This window comes from Anolis carolinensis, unplaced genomic scaffold (genome assembly GCF_035594765.1).
Source record: "Anolis carolinensis isolate JA03-04 unplaced genomic scaffold, rAnoCar3.1.pri scaffold_18, whole genome shotgun sequence".
In the NCBI taxonomy this organism is placed as follows: domain Eukaryota; kingdom Metazoa; phylum Chordata; class Lepidosauria; order Squamata; family Dactyloidae; genus Anolis; species Anolis carolinensis.
Genome location: NW_026943828.1, coordinates 580197 through 600260, shown reverse-complemented (window position 1 = coordinate 600260; position 20064 = coordinate 580197). Strand labels below are relative to the sequence as shown.

Here is a 20064-nt window from a genome sequence, read left to right as displayed (position 1 = left end):
ATTTATGTGGGGATCCTGAGGTGGAAATGGATGCTGGGGAACAGGTGTTAACGGAGGAATTGGGCACGGACTGGGCACGGGCACCGGAGATGCTTGGGGACGAATCGGGGCCCATGGATACTGCTGATGCTGGGGAAGCTTGGGTGTCTTCAGAAGCAGATCCCACTTGGTCTGCTTGGAGGAGTGAGAGGGAGTCCACAGGTGTGGATAGAGTTGGGCACGGGCAGGATGATTGGGACTCTGATGAGGAATTAGGAACGCCTGACCCAAGGGCATTGGCTGTGTGGAGTTCTGATTCAGATTAAGAAGTTGAGACACCTGCTCTTTGGGCGTGAATAGTTTGGACGCCCAGGGAGACCTGGATATATTGGGGTTGTTTGGCCATTATACCTTGCGTGTGGCAAGGTGTTGCTGGGCGCCACTGGGTTTCCTGTGTGTGTTACTGAAGACTGAACTGGGACTTTGCAACGGATGTAAGTTTAATCTGGGTTATTCTGCAACGGGAGGGCTGGAATTGTGTGGGTTTTCCTGGACTGCACTGTTATTGCTATTTTGTATTATCTGCTGTTTGCCCTTGTTGCTTTGGCTCTCTGTGCCATTTCGTGTTGTGACCTTCTTGGATGACTTCAACCTCTCGGACCTTGGACCTTGGACTGGAACTTGACTCGGCTTTGCTCTTCGCTCTCAATCTGTGGCTTGGCGTCGTTCTCTATTCCGTGGCTGTCTGCTCTTACTGACTACTACCTTCGCTCCTGATACCGACGCTGTCTGCTTATCCCGACTTCGGACCGGCTTGACGACGTTCTCCCGCTCTGCTCCTTTAACTCCTGGCTTGGCGTTTGCTTCTGCAGCAGCTTGGCGTTGCTGGTTTATCCCGACTTCGGACCGGCTTGACGACACTTTCCCGCTCTGCTCCTTTAACTCTTGGTTTGGTGTATGTTCCAGCAGCGGTTGCTGTGAGCTCGCCAGCGTCTCACTGTTTCGCTGTCTTTGCTGCTCTCAACTGGGAGTTCCCTAGCTCAGTTTGTGCATTTGTTTGTTTTGAACTCCTTTTTGTACTTTTGAGTTTTGGGAAAGGTTTGTGGGCTTCAATACTGCTTGCTTAGTTCATGCCTCCGTTTTTCAGCCCATTGTGAACTTTTGAGTCACGTTCTAGAACTTTAAATTTAACCTGGATTATATCTGGCTAATCCGGATTATTTGCCAGTTCTTGTTTTTTGGTGTTTTTCCCACTTGTTCTACTTAATAACACTGAAAGTTAAGTGTTTTAAGTCTTTTTAGTTTGTTGAGCTATTTTTTGGACTGTTGCTTTCATAAACTCTATTTTGCTCTCTAATTGGCGTCTGACAATTCTCTATTTAAAAATATCAAAATTCTTTGTGCCTTTTCTAACTCTGTTTTCTCATTGCTGTTGTTTTTATATAGCTTTGTTTATCCTTTTCTAGCATATATTTCATCTCTAATTCCGTAATTTCTAATTCTAATCTTTTTTTCTTGTTTTTTTTAAATTATGTTGTTCTTTAATAAAATTCCTCTGGCTACTGCTTTCATTGTATCCCATACCATCATAGTGTAGCAATTGATGATGATGATGATGATGATGATGATGATGATGATGATGATGATAAATCTTCATTTGTACCCTGCCACCATCTCCCCTAAGGGACTGGGGCGGCCCATAGAAGCATTCCAAGTGCCCCACAAATAAACAACAATACACAAGTATAAATATAAAGACATAAGTAATATCAACAGCGCATATAAAATCCCACTAATAAAATTGTAAGAGTATGAAATTATAACAATTCCTGAAACGCAATAGAACCTGCAGAAGGCCGGCTATCTGCCGTAACCATCCAACTGCGGAGCAGTGGTTCATCAAGCTGACCAGAGATTACTCAGGATCAAAGGACTGTCTGAAGAGCCATGTTTTTAAACTCACCCAAAATACTTGAAGTGTGGGGGCTAAACAAATTTATTTTGGGAGGGCATTCCAGAGCCGGGGAGCCACCTACTCAACCCCCCCCCCCTTTCTCTTGTATTTGAGATGGTGGTGGACCTAGAAGGAGATGCAGTCTCTGTAAAGAAGTGTGCGTTTATTTTGATTTATAGATGTCATGTTTGTTTAATTTTGTTTGGCTATGTTTAGAAGGGTAAGTATTAGTTACCAGTGCGTGGTAACCAGCTCAGCATTCTGAGGCAGGTTACCATAGTAACGAGGGCGGAGCCTCGTTACTAAGGAAAAGGAGGGAATGTTTTAAAAAACAGTTTAGTCTGTGATCTGAGAGTCACAGGAAATAGACTGGTTCCAGGTTTAGGGAAACCAAGGTAGTTCAAATTGTAGTCTGTGATTTTTAGTCACAGGGAAGACACTGGTTCCAGGTTTAGGGAAACCAAGGTAGTTCAAATTGTAGTCTGTGATTTTTAGTCACAGGGAAGACACTGGTTCCAGGTTTAGGGAAAACAAGGTAGTTCAAATTGTAGTCTGTGATTTTTAGTCACAGGGAAGACACTGGTTCCAGGTTTAGGGAAACCAAGGTAGTTCAAATTGTAGTCTGTGATTTTTAGTCACAGGGAAGACACTGGTTCCAGGTTAGGGAAACCAAGGTAGTTCAAATTGTAGTCTGTGATTTTTAGTCACAGGGAAGACACTGGTTCCAGGTTTAGGGAAACCAAGGTAGTTCAAATTGTAGTCTGTGATTTTTAGTCACAGGGAAGACACTGGTTCCAGGTTAGGGACACCAAGGTAGTTCAAATTGCAGTCTGTGATTTTTAGTCACAGGGAAGACACTGGTTCCAGGTTAGGGACACCAAGGTAGTTCAAATTGCAGTCTGTGATTTTTAGTCACAGGGAAGACACTGGTTCCAGGTTAGGGAAACCAAGGTAGTTCAAATTGTAGTCTGTGATTTTTAGTCACAGGGAAGACACTGGTTCCAGGTTAGGGAAACCAGGGAAACTCAGATCTCTTGTTGTGTTGAATTAAGCAAGTTAGGAGACTTGTTTAAGTTTATTTGTAGAGTCTGAGTAGGAAGGGAAAGCATCCCAGTTAGATCCAAAGTGATCAGTTATTAACTTTGCGACCATCATCTAAGTGACTTTAAAGAAGTTAATGTAACTTTTAAGGACTCATTTTTTAAGGGACATTCTCACATGGGGGCTCTTTTTTGGGGGACATTCTCACTTGGGGGCTCTTTTTAAAGGGACATTCTCACTTGGGGGCTCTTTTTTAAGGGAAAACAGGGTAGTTCACCTACATACAGAGAGCACCGTCAATGCGAACAACAATAGATCTGGATCAAATTTCAAATCCCATCATTTATTTCGGTCATAGACCAGCACAGGAAATAAAGGTCACAGTTACATACAGACTTGGTATGTTTAGTACATTTAAAATATAAAGAAACTAAAGCACAATAACCGGGGGGGGGGGGGGGTGAGGAGCGGAAGGGGAAACGGGGCAAAACATACAACGCAGAGGTCCATCAGCCAGTTATAGAATCAAGAGAGATGATCACTGGAGACATGGGTCACTTTTGGGACCCGACATCCCCAGGCGGACTTTGTAGGCACAAAACTTTGCAACATTGTCGGTTGTAGCTGAATTGGTATGTTCAAGTAGCAGGGAGGTACAAAACTGTCCTGAACGTCCTGGGTGCTTGTGTATCAAAGGTAAGATAAGCCTGGTGCGGATATCCCTGGCAAGCGTACCCAATATGGCCAGTTTTCAAGACTGGTAGGCTTTGGGCGGGCCTTTGGGAGTTGTATTTTAATAAATTTTTATTAAGGGAAAGGTGAAGTAACAAACATACAATCTATATATATAAAAGAGTGATGGCATCAGGGCAGTGAACAAAACTACAGGCCCCCCAACCTCGAAATTTGACAACACAACCCATCATCCACGGCTCTAGGTTGATACAACAAAAAAAAAAGAAAAATAAAGTCCTAATTAGAGGGAGAGGAATAATTGTTTTTATCCAATTGCTGCCAGTTAGAAGGCTAAGCTCCACCCACTTGGTCTCCTGGCAACCCACTCAGCCCAGGGGACAGGCACAGTTAGGCCTCAATGAGTCTTCTTCCACAGATTATCTAATTTGCACTGGATTATATGGCAGTGTAGACTCAAGGCCCTTCCACACAGCTATATAACCCATTTAGAATCTTATATTATCTGCTTTGAACTGGATTATCTTGACTCCGCACTGCCATATAATCCACTTCAGTGTGCATTTTATACAGCTGTGAAGAAGGGGCCTCAGATAATCCAGTTCTGAGCAGATAATATAAGATTAGAAATATACAGTAGAGTCTCACTTATCCAACGTAAACAGGCCAGCAGGATAAGTGAATATGTTGGATAATAAGAAGGGATTCAGGAAAAGCCAATTAAACATCAAATTAGGTAATCGTTATACAAATTAAGCACCAAAACATCATATTATACAACAAATTTGACAGAAAAAGTAGTTCCATGCGCAGTAATGCTATGTAGTATTTACAGTAGAGTCTCACTTATCCAACACTCGCTTATCCAACGATCTGGATTATCCAACGCATTTTTGTAGTCAATGCTTTCAATATATCGTGATATTTTGGTGCTAAATTCATAAATCCAGTAATTTCTACATAGAATTACTGTGTATTGAACTACTTTTTCTTCCAAATTTGTTGTCTAACATGATGTTTTGGTCCTTAATTTGTGAAATCATAACTTAATTTGATGTTTAATAGGCTTATCCTTAATCCCTCCTTATTATCCAACATATTCGCTTATCCAACATTCTGCCAGCCCGTTTATGTTGGATAAGTAAGACTCTACTGTACTGTATTTACAAATTTACCACTAAAATATCACAATGAATTTAAAACACTGACTACAAAAACATTGATTATGAAAAGGCAGACTGCGTTGTATAAGCGAATGTTGGATAAGTGAGATTCTTCTTTAATATGAAATAATTACTGGGATAGAATAATGCAGAACAATATAATCTCTAAAACCAGGACAGTAAATAAACAGGGGAATTCCACACAGGAAACAATCGGGGCCAGCTAACACCTCCCAACAAAGTATTCCCATCATCAAAGTCTGGCCAATCCTCTGTTTTCTCAGGGCCACAGACAGTAGAAGCACATAAAATATCGCAAACAACACCACTCTGAAAACAAGGGAATTCCAGACAGGAAACAATCAGGGCCAGCTAACACCTCCCAACAAAAAATTCACTCAGGGAGGAAACAGCCAGGCTTTAAAGCTGCAAGGCCATTACATCCTAATCATTTTTCCTAATTGCAGCATTCATACTTGCCTCCAACAGACAAAAAAAACCAATCAGAAATATTGTATATTCACAACCTTTAGGAAATAATATCCCCTGATGGCGCAGCGTGTTAAAGCGCTGAGCTCCTGAACTTCTGGACCGAAAGGACGCAAGGTTTGAGTTGGGGGAGCGGAGAGAGCTCCCACTGTTAGCCCCAGCTTCTGCCAACCCAGAAGTTCAAAAACATGCAAATGTGAGTGCATCAATAGGTACTCCTCCGGCGGGAAGGTAATGCCGCTCAATGCAGTCATCCCACATGACCTTGGAGGAGTCTCCGGACAACGCCGGCTCTTCGGCTTAGAAATGGAGATGAGCACCAACCCCCAGAGTCAGATATAACTGGACTTAATGTCAGGGGAAAACGTTTACCCTTGACCTTAACTACCACCAATTCCTCAATACTTTATTTCCCAGACCACCAGACTTCGCCACAGCAACGCGTGGCCGGGCACAGCTAGTAATATAATATATTTAAGGGTAAAGGTTTTCCTCTGGCGTTGAGCCCAGTTGTGTCCGGCTCTGGGGGTGGGGGGTGGGGGGGCTCGCCTCCATTTCTGAGCCGACGAAAGAGCCAGCGTTGTCCGTGTCTCCGAGAGTCATGTGGCCACATGCAGTAGTACCTATTGATTTACTCACGTTTTATGTTTTCAAAGTGCTAGGTTGGCGGAAGCTGGGGCTAACAGCGTGAGCTCACCCCACTCCCCGGATTCAACCACTCACCTTTCAGTCCGGAAGTTTAGCAGCTCAGCAGTTTAACTCACTGCACCACCAGGGGCTTCTTCATTATAATATATTACAATTACTATACTATATTATATATTATTTTTATTATTATAGTGTTATATTGTATTCGTATATTATGTTATTATTATCAAATAATATAATATTATATTAGATTTCTTTTTCACAATTTACTTTATTATTATATACTAGCTGTGCCCGGCCACGCGTTGCTGTGGCGAAGTATGGTGGTCTGGGAAATAAAGTATTGAGGAATTGGTGGTAGTTAAGGTCAAGGGTAAAGGTTTTCCCCAGACATTAAGTCCAGTCGTGTCTGACTCTGGAGGTTGGTGCTCATCTCCATTTCTAAGCCGAAGAGCCAGTGTTGTCCGTAGACTCCTCCAAGGTCATGTGGGATGACTACATGGAGCGGCGTTACCTTCCCGCCGGAGCAGTACCTATTGATGCACTCACATTTGCATGTTTTCGAACTTCTGGGTTGGCAGAAGCTGGAGCCAACAGTGGGGGCTCTCTCCGCTCCCCCAATTCAAACCTGTGGCCTTTCGGTCCAGAAGTTCAGCAGCTCAGCGCTTTAACACGCTGCACCATCAGGGGATATTATTTCCTAAAGGTTGTGAATATACAATATTTCTGATTGGGTTTTTTTGTTTGTTGGAGGCAAGTATGAATGCTGCAATTAGGAAAAATGATTAGGATATAATGGCCTTGCAGCTTTAAAGCCTGGCTGTTTCCTCCCTGAGTGAATTTTTTGTTGGGAGGTGTTAGCTGGCCCTGATTGTTTCCTGTCTGGAATTCCCTTGTTTTCAGAGTGGTGTTGTTTGCGATATTTTATGTGCTTCTACTGTCTGTGGCCCTGAGAAAACAGGATTTGCCAGACTTTGATGATGGGAATACTTTGTTGGGAGGTGTTAGCTGGCCCTGATTGTTTCCTGTCTGGAATACCCTTGTTTTCAGAGTGATGTTGTTTGCGATATTTTATGTGCTTCTACTGTCTGTGGCCCTGAGAAAACAGGATTTGCCAGACTTTGATGATGGGAATACTTGGGAGGTGTTAGCTGGCCCTGATTGTTTCCTGTGTGGAATTCCCCTGTTTATTTACTGTCCTGGTTTTAGAGATTATATTGTTCTGCATTATTCTATCCCAGTAATTATTTCATATTAAAGAAGAATCTCACTTATCCAACATTCGCTTATACAATGTTCTGGATTATCCAACGCAGTCTGCCTTTTCATAATCAATGTTTTTTGTAGTCAGTGTTTTAAATTCATTGTGATATTTTAGTGGTAAATTTGTAAATACAGTACAGTAGAGTCTCACTTATCCAACATAAACGGGCCGGCAGAACATTGGATAAGCGAATATGTTGGATAATGAGGAATTAAGGATAACCCTATTAAACATCAAATTAAGTTATGATTTTACAAATTAAGCACCAAAACATCATGTTAGACAACAAATTTGTCAGAAAAAGTAGTTCAGTACACAGTAATGCTATATAGTAATTACTGTATTTATGAATTTAGCACCAAAATATCACGATATATTGAAAGCATTGACTACAAAAATGCGTTGGATAATCCAGAACGTTGGATAAGCGAGTGTTGGATAAGTGAGACTCTACTGTAAATACTACATAGCATTACTGCGCATGGAACTACTTTTTCTGTCAAATTTGTTGTATAATATGATGTTTTGGTGCTTAATTTGTATAATGATTACCTAATTTGATGTTTAATTGGCTTTTCCTGAATCCCTTCTTATTATCCAACATATTCACTTATCCTGCCGGCCTGTTTACGTTGGATAAGTGAGACTCTACTGTATATTTCTAATCTTATATTATCTGCTCAGAACTGGATTATCTGAGGCCCCTTCTTCACAGCTGTATAAAATGCACACTGAAGTGGATTATATGGTAGTGCGGAGTCAAGATAATCCAGTGCAAAGCAGATAATATAAGATTATAAATGGGTTATATAGCTGTATGGAAGGGCCTTGAGTCTACACTGCCATATAATCCAGTGCAAATTAGATAATCTGTGGAAGAAGACTCAGTGAGGCCTAAATTTGCCTGTCCCCTAACTGAAACCTGGCTGTCCCTTGGTTGCTAGGCAACCAAGTGGGCAGAGATTAGCCCTCTAAACTGGCAGCAATTGGATAAAAAAATTATTGCTCTCCCTCTAATTAGGACTTTATTTTTCTTTTCTTTTTGTTGTATCAACCTTGAGGCGTGGATGATGGGTTGTGTTGTCAAATTTTGAGGTTGGGGGGCCTGTAGTTTTGTTGTTTTGTGAATTGCCGTGATGCCATCACTCTTTTATATATATAGATTATGTCATACTATATTACAATTTTACATTATCGTATGATTATTAATATAATATTATTATTATTTTATCACAATATAATGTATCCTATCCGATTTGTCATCGATGCACTCGTTTGGGCTTCACGCAAATCTACCTCTATACAACCCTGTGCTTTGACCAAAGTCTAATTGTAATCATGATATAATATTAAAAATAATTATAATATTTTATCATATATTATTGTATTCTTTTTATGATATTATACTATTATTTTTATAATAATATATTTTTATATTTTCCCTCCTCCCTCCCTCCCCCCTCCCTTTGGCACACAGCAAACAGAGGAATTGATCAGCAGCTGAACAGACTGGAGAGAGAGAGAGAGAGAGAGAGAGAGAGAGAGAGAGAGAGAGAGAGAGAGAGGGGTCTGGGGAGAACTGACCCTGGTTTAGAGGAGTTGTAGGGACTGGGATGTATAGTTCACCTGCCATCTAAGAACTGCACTCTGAACCCCACCAATGATGGACCTGGAACTCACTTGGCACACAGGCCCCACACGGCCAACTTTGCATACTGATGGGGTTTGGGGGCGATTGACCTCGACTTCCAAGAGTTATAGTTCACCCATATTGGAATGTATAGTTCACCAACAATCAATGAGGACTCTGAACTCCACCAACAATTGACCTGGAACTAACTTGGCAAACAGAACCCCCATGACCAGCAAAAAATACTGGAGGTCTTTGGGGGGAATTCACCTTGATTTGGGGGAGTTGTAGTTCACCTGCATCCAGAGAGGACTGTGAACCCAAACACGGATGGATCTTGACCAGACTTGGCACACGGACCTGATATGCCGAGATGTGATTACTGGAGGGGTTTGGAGGGACTGATCTTCCTTTCTGGGAGTTGTAGTTCACCCACAACCACGGAAAGTGCGACCTCCACTGATGATGGATCTGGACCACACTTGGCACACGGAACCCCATGTAACTCAACCTACTGGAGGAGTTGGAGGGGACAGACTCACCATGGTGGGAGTTGTAGTTCAGCCTACAGCCAGTAAGCACACTGGACCCCACTCGTGATGCGTCAAGAGCAAACTTACCCAACATACAAACTTGGAAGTATTGATGGAGTTTCTGGGGGTTAACTTGGCATGATGGGAGTTGTAGTTCACCCACAATCTTATGAGTTTTGGACAATTAAAACACTGACTTTGTGATCTTGCTGAATTCCTACATTCACTTTGGATTATAGAGCAGAACGGAAGAGTCGGAAGAGACTGCAGGAGGCACCCAGTCCAGGCCTCTGCCGTGCAAGGAAAGTGCAAAGGACCCCTGACAGATGTGCATCTGGCCTCTGGTTAAAGGATTCCAGAGGAGCCTCCACTACATTTTGAGGCAGAGAGTTTCACTGTCGAACAGCTCTTACAGTCAGGAAGTTCTTCTTAATGTTCAGATGGAATCTACTTTCCTGTAATTTGAACCCACTGCTGTGAGTAATCAGAAAGGGAAAAACAAGAATCAAGTGTCAATATTGGAATTAAATGTACATAGCACTGCTGACATGGAGGAGAAAGCATATAAATGTATCGAATGTGGAAAGAGCTTTAGTCAGCATGGAAACCTGAAGAGACATCAAAGGACTCACAAAGGGGAGAAACCCTATAACTGCCTGGAGTGTGGACAGAGCTTCACTCAGAAGGGACACTTACATTCACATCAAAGGACTCACACTGGGGAGAAACCCTATAAGTGCTGGGAGTGTGGCCAGAGCTTCATTCATAGTTCAAGTCTCCATGTACATCAAAGGACTCACACTGGGGAGAAACCCTATAAATGCCTGGAGTGTGGACAGAGCTTTACTCATAGTTCAGTACTACGTAGACATCAAAGGACTCACACTGGGGAGAAACCCTATAACTGCCTGGAGTGTGGACAGAGCTTTACTCATAGATCAGGCCTACGATCACATGAAAGGACTCACACTGGGGAGAAACCCTATAAATGCCTGGAGTGTGGACAGAGCTTCACTCATAGTTCAAGCTTACGTAGACATCAAAGGACTCACACTGGGGAGAAACCCTATAACTGCCTGGAGTGTGGACAGAGCTTCACTCATAGTTCAGGCTTATGTAGACATCGAAGGACTCACACTGGGGAGAAACCCTATAAATGCCTGGAGTGTGGACAGAGCTTTGCTCAGAGTGGAAATTTACGTTCACATCAAAGGACTCACACTGGGGAGAAACCATAGAAATGCATGGAGTGTGGACAGAGCTTTTCACGGAGTGAGTTTATACATAAACATCATAAAATTCACCCTGAAGATAATGGTGTTAATTGACCCCAGAGTGTCATTCTAACATGTACAAAAGCAACTCTTGCACATTTTGGAAATTCAAGCTCAAAGTTGGGACATTTCATCACATGTGGTGTATTGTAGAAATATTGAACTAAAATATGTTCCATTCTGGAAGGAAACAAGGTTACATGAAACTAGAGTTTTATATGCTGAGAATGTTGGATGATCAATTAGGATGAAAGCATGGGTAGTTACTGCGAGATACTAAAGTGAGAATTGACAGGGATGGAAGGAATGTTTTATTCCAAAGCAAAAATAATGGCTTATGAAGATCTGCAAATTAGGCAAAACGAACAAACTGACAACAATGTGGGCAAATGTCAGTTGTAATATCTATTAATTGGAAGAGTGTTATCAGAAATAGAAGTGTGGTTATATTATATTATCTAAAGGGAGAAGAATAATGAGAGATAAAAATTAACAGATCGAATGAGGCCTTTAGGCATGTATCCCTATCTGATTTCTAGTTCAGTTGTGTGTTTATGTAGGTAATTGTTTCGATAGTGTGTTTGTTTCTGATTTAGTTTTGTATCTCTTGTAGTTAGTTTCATGTTCAGTTGAAGCATTATATATAATTTCTGCATTTTTTGTATTGTTGCTTTTAATCTTTTTTATTATTTTTTTTGCAAAAAAAGAGGGGGATTTAAAAGGGTCAAAACTGCTGAAACTGGAAGTGTGGATAGACCTGGTTTTAGCCCAAAATGGGGTTTAATGTTTAAATGCCTTTGGACATCATTTCCTTCCTCGGTGTTGGTGGCATGGGTTTGGCACCAGTCCAGCAGCTCAGTGGTTTAACTCTCTGGAGGCAAATTTGAATGCTGCAATTAGCCAGAATGAGTAGCACATAATGGCCTTTCAGCTTCAAAGCCTGGCTGCTTCCTCCCTGGGGGAATCCTAGGAGGTGTTAACTGGCCCTGGTTGTTTCATGTCTGGAAATCCCCTGTTTTCAGAGTGTTGTTCTTTGCAATGTTTTCTGTTCTTCTACTGCCTGTGTAGATAAAGGAGTACCCATGTGCAGAGCTTGAGGGCACACTCTCAAAAAGAATGACTGTGGCCTTCACACAGCAGAGGATTGGCCAGGCTTTGATGATGCAAGGCTATTCAGTACTATTCATGCTGGCCAACAAGGGATTCCCCTAGGTAGGAAGCAGCCAGGCAAGTGGGGTTTATATCCCTGTGGAATAATCTCCAGGGTGGGAGAAAGAACTCTCGTCTGTTGGAGGGAAGTATGAATGCTGCAATTAGCCAGAATGATTAGCATGTAATGGCCTTTCAGCTTCAAAGCCTGGCTGCTTCCTCCCTGGGGGAATCCTTTGTTGGGAGGTGTTAGCTGGCCCTGGTTACTTCATGTCTGGAATTCCCCTGTTTTCAGGGTGTTGCTCTTTATTTACTGCCCCCAATTTTAGAGATTATATTGTTCTGTATTATTATACCACAGTAATTATTATATATTATGTTTATAATCTTACGTTATCTGCTTAGAACTGGATTATATGTGGCCCCTTCTACACAGCTGCATAAAATCCACACTGAAGTGGATTATATGGCAGTGTGGAATCAAGATAATCCAGTTCAAAGCAGATGCTGTGGATTATGTGCCTCTGGGTTATATATCTGTGTGGAAGGGCCTTGAGTCTACACTGCCATATAATCCAGATCAAATCAGATTCTATAGGCAGTGTGGAAGAGGCCTAAGTGAACTCTACCTGTCTCCGAGGCGCTTCTATTGTCTGTGGCCCTGAGAAAACAGAGGATTTGCCAGACTTTGGTGATGGGAATCCTTTGTTGGGAGGTGTTAGCTGGCTCTGATTGTTTCCTGTGTGGAATTCCCCTGTTTTCAGAGTGTTGTTCTTTATTTAGTGTTCTTATTTTAAGAGATTGTATTGTTCTGTTATACCACAGTAATTTTTATATATTCTGATATTAGTGTTACTTGGAGCCAGATTGTATTCATTTTCACAGTTCACAGCAACATAATAATAATAATAATAATAATAATAATAATAATAATAATAATAATGATGATAGTAGTAATAATGACTTTGGTAATACACACTGCTTCACTCCCTTCTCAGCTTCCTTTCTGGAAGAATCTTTTCTTGGGAGGTGTTAGCTGGCCCTGATTGTTTTCTTTCTGGAATTCCCAAATTTCCTGCTTTCAGCTTGTTGCTCTTTATTTACTGTCATGGTTTTAGAGATTCTGTTGCTTTGTATTATTATACCACAGTAATTATTTCATATTACACTAGAATCTCACTTATCCAACATTCGCTTATCCAATGTTCTGGATTATCCAACATAGTCTGCCTTTTAGTTGTCAATGTTTTTGTAGTCAATGTTTTAAATGCATTGTGATATTTTGGTGGTAAATTTGTAAATACAGTAATTACTACATAGCATTACTGCACATTGAAGTCTTTTTTTCTGTCAAATTTGTTGTATAACATGATGTTTTGGTGCTTAATTTGTATAATCGTTACCTAATTTGATGTTTAATAGGCTTTTCCTGAATCCCTTCTTATTATCTAACATATTATCCAACTTATCCAACGTTCTTCTGGCCTGTTTATGTTGGATAAGTGAGAGTCTACTGTATATTTATAATCTTATATTATCTGCTTAGAACTGGATTATATGAGGCCCCTTCTACACAGCTCTATAAAATGCACACTGAAGTGGATTATATGGCAGGTAGAATGAGGCTTTTAGGCACATATCCCTGTCTGTTAGTTCAATTGTGTGTCTATGTAGGTAACTGTTTCGTTAGTGCCTTTGTTTCTGATTTAGTTTTGTATCTCATGTAGTAGTTAGTTTCATGTGTAGTTGAAACATTCTATATAATTTCTGCCTTTTTTGTATTGTTGAAATCATGCAAAAATTGGAAGGTTAGAAGATTTGATTTATACAGATTTTAAGTTAATACCTTTTTTAAAAAAGAAGATAAAATTTGGAAAGCCTGGGATGATGGAGCCTCTAAATGTTATAAGCTGAATAGCGGAGGAGGCTCTGAGATGGAGGAGGCCACTAGATGTTATAAGCTGAGCAGTGGAGGAGGCTCTGAGATGGAGGAGGCCACTAGATGTTATAAGCTGAGCAGTGGAGGAGGCTCTGAGATGGAGGAGGCCACTAGATGTTATAAGCTGAGCAGTGGAGGAGGCTCTGAGATGGAGGAGGCCACTAGATGTTATAAGCTGAGCAGTGGAGGAGGCTCTGAGATGGAGGAGGTCACTAGATGTTATAAGCTGAGCAATGGAGGAGGCTCTGAGATGGAGGAGGCCTCTAGATGTTATAAGCTGAGCAGTGGAGGAGGCTCTGAGATGGAGGAGGCCACTAGATGTTATAAGCTGAGCAGTGGAGGAGGCCCTGAGATGGAGGAGGCCACGAGATGTTATAAGCTGAGCAGTGGACGAGGCTCTGAGTTGGAGGAGGTCACTAGATGTTATAAGCTGAGCAGTGGAGGAGGCCCTGAGATGGAGGAGGCCACTAGATGTTATAAGCTGAGCAGTGGAGGAGGCTCTGAGATGGAGGAGGCCACTAGATGTTATAAGCTGAGCAGTGGAGGAGGCTCTGAGATGGAGGAGGCCACTAGATGTTATAAGCTGAGCAGTGGAGGAGGCTCTGAGATGGAGGAGGCCACTAGATGTTATAAGCTGAGCAGTGGAGGAGGCTCTGAGATGGAGGAGGCCACTAGATGTTATAAGCTGAGCAGTGGAGGAGGCTCTGAGATGGAGGAGGTCACTAGATGTTATAAGCTGAGCAATGGAGGAGGCTCTGAGATGGAGGAGGCCTCTAGATGTTATAAGCTGAGCAGTGGAGGAGGCTCTGAGATGGAGGAGGTCACTAGATGTTATAAGCTGAGCAATGGAGGAGGCTCTGAGATGGAGGAGGCCTCTAGATGTTATAAGCTGAGCAGTGGAGGAGGCCCTGAGATGGAGGAGGCCACGAGATGTTATAAGCTGTCACGACCCAGGCTGCAGAGCACCAATAACCAAACACAGAGGCCAGAATCTATCTAATATCTTTATTAAGGAAATATATAAAGTTAATAAAAGCAAGTGTAGGAAATAGTTCAGAAGTAGACCTTTCAGGAAAGGTCAAAATTAGTCCAAAGAAACAATGTCCAATATGAAATATTAAGGTCCAAAGTTGTAATCCAATAACCGAAACACCCACTTTGCCAGGCAAAGTGAGGGGAGATGACAAGGTTCTTAGTCCAAGGAACTTGATGTAAGGCTAGGAAGTAAACTTGATTCTTGGAACACAAGGCTTGATACAAGGCAACAAGGTACGAGGAACAGGGACAAGATCCGTGGTAAATACTTGGCAAGGTCCTGGAAAGCAAGGCAAGGTCCGTGAAGCAAAACAAGGCTGGGAACGTGAACGAAGGCTTGGAAACGGGAACGAAGGGTTGGAAACAGGAACGAAGGCTTGGAAACGGGAGTAGCGCTGTCCACACACAACCTACTCCAGTTGCTGACGAATTGACTCCGCAAAATTCCTTCAGGGCAAGGAACCTAAATAGGGTCCCTTTCCCACCAAAGAACACTTCTCTGGGGAACCAGAACCGAAAGTCAATCTCTGTGTCCAGATGCATGACTCCCTAAAGGTTCTCATGAAAGCAGTCTTAATCAGCTGAATGCCTGGCTGCGATTCTCAGGCTTCTGCGATTAGCCTGTTGAACTCCTTTTTGTTGTTGATAATAACTACGGCGAGAAAATGGGGGAGATTTTGACTCAGGGCTTGTTTGGCAGATTTCTGGAAGACAAACCTCCTGCAGGTGCAAGGGCTCCAGTTCTGGCTGGGAAAGTTCCAATTCTGGCTGAAATGGTGGAAAACCCAAGTTTTCCTCTTCATCTGCCACAACAGCGCTAGGAACGGGACTACATGGCCCATGAGTCATCACACTATCCCCCTCCTCAAGCCCCCTCTCAACATAGGGCTCTCTCCCCGAGGCGCGAGGCCGCGGCTTGGCGGGATAGGTCTGATGGAAGCAGCGGGTTAAATCGGGGGCATGGACTGTGGAAGCGTCTTCCCAAGAACGTTCCTCGGGACCAAAACCCACCCAGTCAATGAGATATTGTAGGCGGCGGCGGTGAAAGCGAGAATCCAAGATGTCCTGAACCTTGAATTCCTCCTCCCCATCCACCAGAATAGGAGTGGGGGCCGGCCGGTCTACATCAGGGCGCACACCATCCGCCGGAAGGAGCAGAGAGCGATGAAACACTGGGTGAATGCGCATAGAGCGCGGGAGTTGAAGTTTGAAAGTCACGGGGTTAAGTTGTGCCACCACTGGATAGGGGCCAATGAAACGGGCATCTAACTTCCGGCAAGGGCGATGGGAGGGCAAAAAGCGGGTGGACAGAAGAACCCGGTCTCCTACCTTGATTTCGGGCCCCGGCTGGCGATGATTATCAGCGTGGCGTTTATAGTCCTCCTTGGCTTGGTCTAGTTGCTGGAGCAAAAGTTGTTGCACCGCTGTGAGTTCCTGTAGCCAGTCCTCTGCTGCGGGAACTTCTGAGGTTTCAATGACAGAGGGGAAGAAACGTGGATGGAAGCCGTAGTTTGCAAAGAACGGGGTTTCTTTAGTTGAAGCCTGGACACCATTGTTATAGGCAAACTCTGACAGCGGTAACAGGGAAGCCCAATTGTCCTGCTGGTAGTTCACATAACAGCGAAGGTATTGTTCCAAAGTGGCATTGGTGCGCTCAGTTTGCCCATCCGTTTGGGGATGGTGAGCCGAAGATAACCGTGAGTCTATGCCCAATAGTTTTTGTAGTGCTTTCCAGAAACGAGAGGTGAATTGGGACCCACGGTCTGTGACCAAACTCTTGGGCAATCCATGCAATCTGAAAACATGTTGGAGGAATAAGTCTGCAGTCTCTTTGGCCGTGGGAAGGCCATCGCAGGGAATGAAATGGGCTAACTTGGTAAAAAGGTCCACCACCACTAGGATCGTGGTGAATCCACAGGAAGGTGGTAGATCAGTGATAAAATCCGCAGAGATTATTTCCCATGGGCGAGATGGGGTAGGAAGGGGATGCAGAAGCCCTGAGGGCTTTTCCCTTCTTGTCTTGGAGCGCTGGCATACTGGGCAGGTATTGACATATTTTTCCACATCCTTGCGGATCTTGGGCCACCAGAAATCTCTTAGGATTAAATGCATGGTTTTAAATAGTCCGAAATGCCCTGCTGGCTTGCAGTCATGACACAGACGAAGTGCCTTTTCCCTGCCCGGTCCTGGAGGGATGTAGACATGATTTCTATAGCAAAGTAACCCATCCTTAAGCGAAAAGGGGAAATGTAGTCCTTGGCGAAGTTGGTCCTGAGCCCAGGCATCTGCTTGTTGACTGGCCCTGATTTCCTGAGCACAAAGGGGCCCTGGAGTAGAGGGAGTTGATTCAATTGGAGTGGATTTAGTGTTTCCCACTGTGAGCGTGGCAAAGTTCTCGGGCTGCAGCAGTTGGGACTCAAAGGTCTCTTTGCGCCCTGCAGCATATTCCGGTTTCCGTGACAGAGCATCTGCCTGCTTGGTCTGGGCTGGGGTTACATAATGGATTTGGAAGTTAAAACGTTCAAAGAATAAAGCCCAGCGTTGCTGCCTCTGATTCAGCTTGCGGGCAGTTCTTAGATGCTCTAGATTCCGATGATCAGTGTGGACCTCAATGGGAAATTTGGCCCCTTCTAACCAATGTCTCCAAGTTTCAAAGGCTGCCTTTATGGCCAAAAGTTCCTTTTCCCAAATAGTGTAATTTCTCTCTGGAGCGGTCAGTTGACGGGAGTAGAAGGCACAAGGGTGAAGATGATCTCCCACTGGTTGTAGGAGTACAGCCCCAATTGCCACATCGGAGGCGTCCGTCTGCACGACAAAAGGGGTTTCAGGATCTGGGTGCTGAAGGATTGGCTGGGACGTGAATAATTTCTTTAGTTGCTGGAATCCTTTCTCTGCTTGTTCCGTCCAGCGGAAAGGCTGTTTCCCACGGATGCAGCTGGTGATTGGATCAGACCAGCGGGCAAAATCTGGAATGAACTTGCGGTAGTAGTTCGCGAACCCCAAGAAACGTTGCACCTCTTTCTTGTTGGTTGGCGCCCGCCATTCCAATACTGCTGAAACCTTCGCCGGGTCCATGGTGAGCCCTAGTGGCGAGACACGGTATCCCAGGAAATCTACCTCTTGTAGGTCAAAAGCGCATTTTTCCAGCTTGGCATAAAGTCCATGGTCCCGCAATCGTTGTAACACCATTCTGACGTGGTTCTCATGTTCTGCTTGTGATCTAGAAAACACCAAAAAATCGTCCAAGTAGATAATCAGGAACCGGTCTAGATAATCCTGAAAGATGTCATTGACAAAATGCTGGAACGTTGCGGGAGCTCCACATAAACCGAAATTCATGACCCGGGACTCGAATAAACCGAATTTAGTCTGGAAGGCGGTCTTCCACTCGTCCCCTTCCCTGATGCGAATTAGATTGTAAGCTCCTCGAAGATCCAGTTTGGTATAAATAAACCTTGGCCCCTCGAAGCCGGTCTAAGAGGTCCGAGATCAAAGGCAGGGGATATCGGTTTCGTTTGGTGATATTGTTCAGTGCCCTATAGTCCACCACCAAGCGCAGGTCCCCTGACTTCTTTTTCACAAACATCACTGGGGAAGCGGCTGGGGATTGAGAGGGTCTGATAAACCCCTTGCGGAGGTTTGTCTCTAAGAACTCCCTGAGAGCCTCTTGCTCTGGTTCAGTCAGGGAGTAGAGGTGCCCTCGCGGGATCGGGGCCCCCTCCACCAAATCAATGGCACAGTCATAAGGTCGATGCGGGGGTAGTCTCTCGGCTTCTTTTTCATTGAATACATCCCAAAAGTCTGAGTATTTCTTGGGCAAGGTGATGATGGGCTCGGCGTCTGTGGTATGGCAGACCTTGGCTACAAGACAATGGTTTTGGCAATATTTTGAAGCAAACTGCAGTTCTCTGTTGGACCAGGAGATGTTTGGGTCGTGGAGGGTCAGCCATGGAATTCCCAAAATCACAGGGAAATGGGGAACCTCGGTAACAAAGAAGGAAATCTCTTCCATGTGTTCCCTTATCCACATTCTGGTGGGTTCTGACCATTGACTTACTGGACCTGTCTTGAGGGGGCGGCCATCGATGGCCTGCACCACACGGGCGTTCTTGAAATCGTGATATTGTAATCCCAGAGAGTCGGCATACTCTCTATCAATGAAATTGTTAGTGGCTCCTGAGTCTATCATGGCATGGATCATGACGGGTCCTTTTTTCGCTGACCACAGGGTGACCACTAGGAGAAATAGGACCCCGGTTGGCGGCTCTTGAGTGGGGTTTTTGACCGGGTTGGCGAGCCTCTCTACGCCCGGTCGCTGGCTTCCCCCGCCGGTTCCGCGCCAGCCGCCTCAGACGTCTTCGCCTCCGTGGAGGACGCCGCCGCCAGATGGGCGGCGGGCTTCCCTTTGGCTGGACACTCTCTTGCAAAGTGGCCCCCGTTACCGCAGTACCAGCAGAGATTTAGGCGTTGGCGGCGGGCCTTCTCGGCAACATCTAACCTGGGACGCACATTGCCCAGCTGCAGCGGCACCTCCTCGCTCCCTCTGGGGTATGGGGCTGGTGGCGGGGGCCTCCACACTGGACGCGGCTGGATGCCGGTGGGAGCGGGAGGTTTCGCTCCAGCCCTACCGCTCTGGCCTCGGATCCATTGCTTTCTATTGGCAAGCATGACTTCAGCTCGTAAACATTGTTCAATGAGTCCTTCTAGAGAGTGGGGGGGATCCACCTTGGAGATTTCCTCCAGCATCTCGATGTTGAGACCCTCCCGAAATTGTCCTCTGAGGGCTATGTCGTTCCAACCGGTGTTATGGGCCAGCACTCGGAACTCGGCTATGTACTGGGACAAGGGTCTGTCCCCTTGGGAGAGGCGCCGGAGTTTGTGGCCGGCCGCCTCCAAATTGTCCTCGATCCCCCAAGTCGCCTTAATGTGATCCAAGAAGTGTTGCGCTGATCTCAGATGTGGGGAGACTTGGTCGAACAGTGCCGTCGCCCAGTTGGCCGCTGGCCCGTCTAGGAGACTGTAAATCCACGCCACCTTGATGTCTTCTTGGGGAAACTCGGCATTACGGGCCTCTATATAAGCCTGGCATTGGCGACGGAAAACATGAACCTTAGAAGCTTCTCCAGAAAACTTGGTCGGCAACGCCAAGGCCGGGAGACGGACCCCGCGCTCCTACAGGCCCCTTATTTCTCCCTCCTGCGCATTGAGCTTATCACGGATTTGGTCCACTTCATCCTTGTCGATGGTGTAGCTGAGCGGCTGGCCACCCGGTC

The 20064-nt window shown here is 44.5% G+C and overlaps 1 protein-coding gene across 1 annotated transcript; it reads left to right on the top strand.

The window, feature by feature from the left end:
* The first annotated feature begins 8082 nt into the window (after window positions 1-8082).
* Window positions 8083-11326, top strand: LOC134294632 (zinc finger protein 436-like). The gene has a single exon (XM_062966218.1). It carries the CDS (start codon window positions 9943-9945, stop codon window positions 10630-10632), a length of 690 nt encoding a protein of 229 aa, XP_062822288.1. The 5' UTR covers window positions 8083-9942; the 3' UTR covers window positions 10633-11326.
* Window positions 11327-20064: the final 8738 nt, after the last annotated feature.

Excerpts from the sequence above, each read along its gene's own strand:
- LOC134294632 (XM_062966218.1), top strand. The coding sequence starts at position 9,943 with ATGGAGGAGAAAGCATATAAATGTATCGAATGTGGAAAGAGCTTTAGT.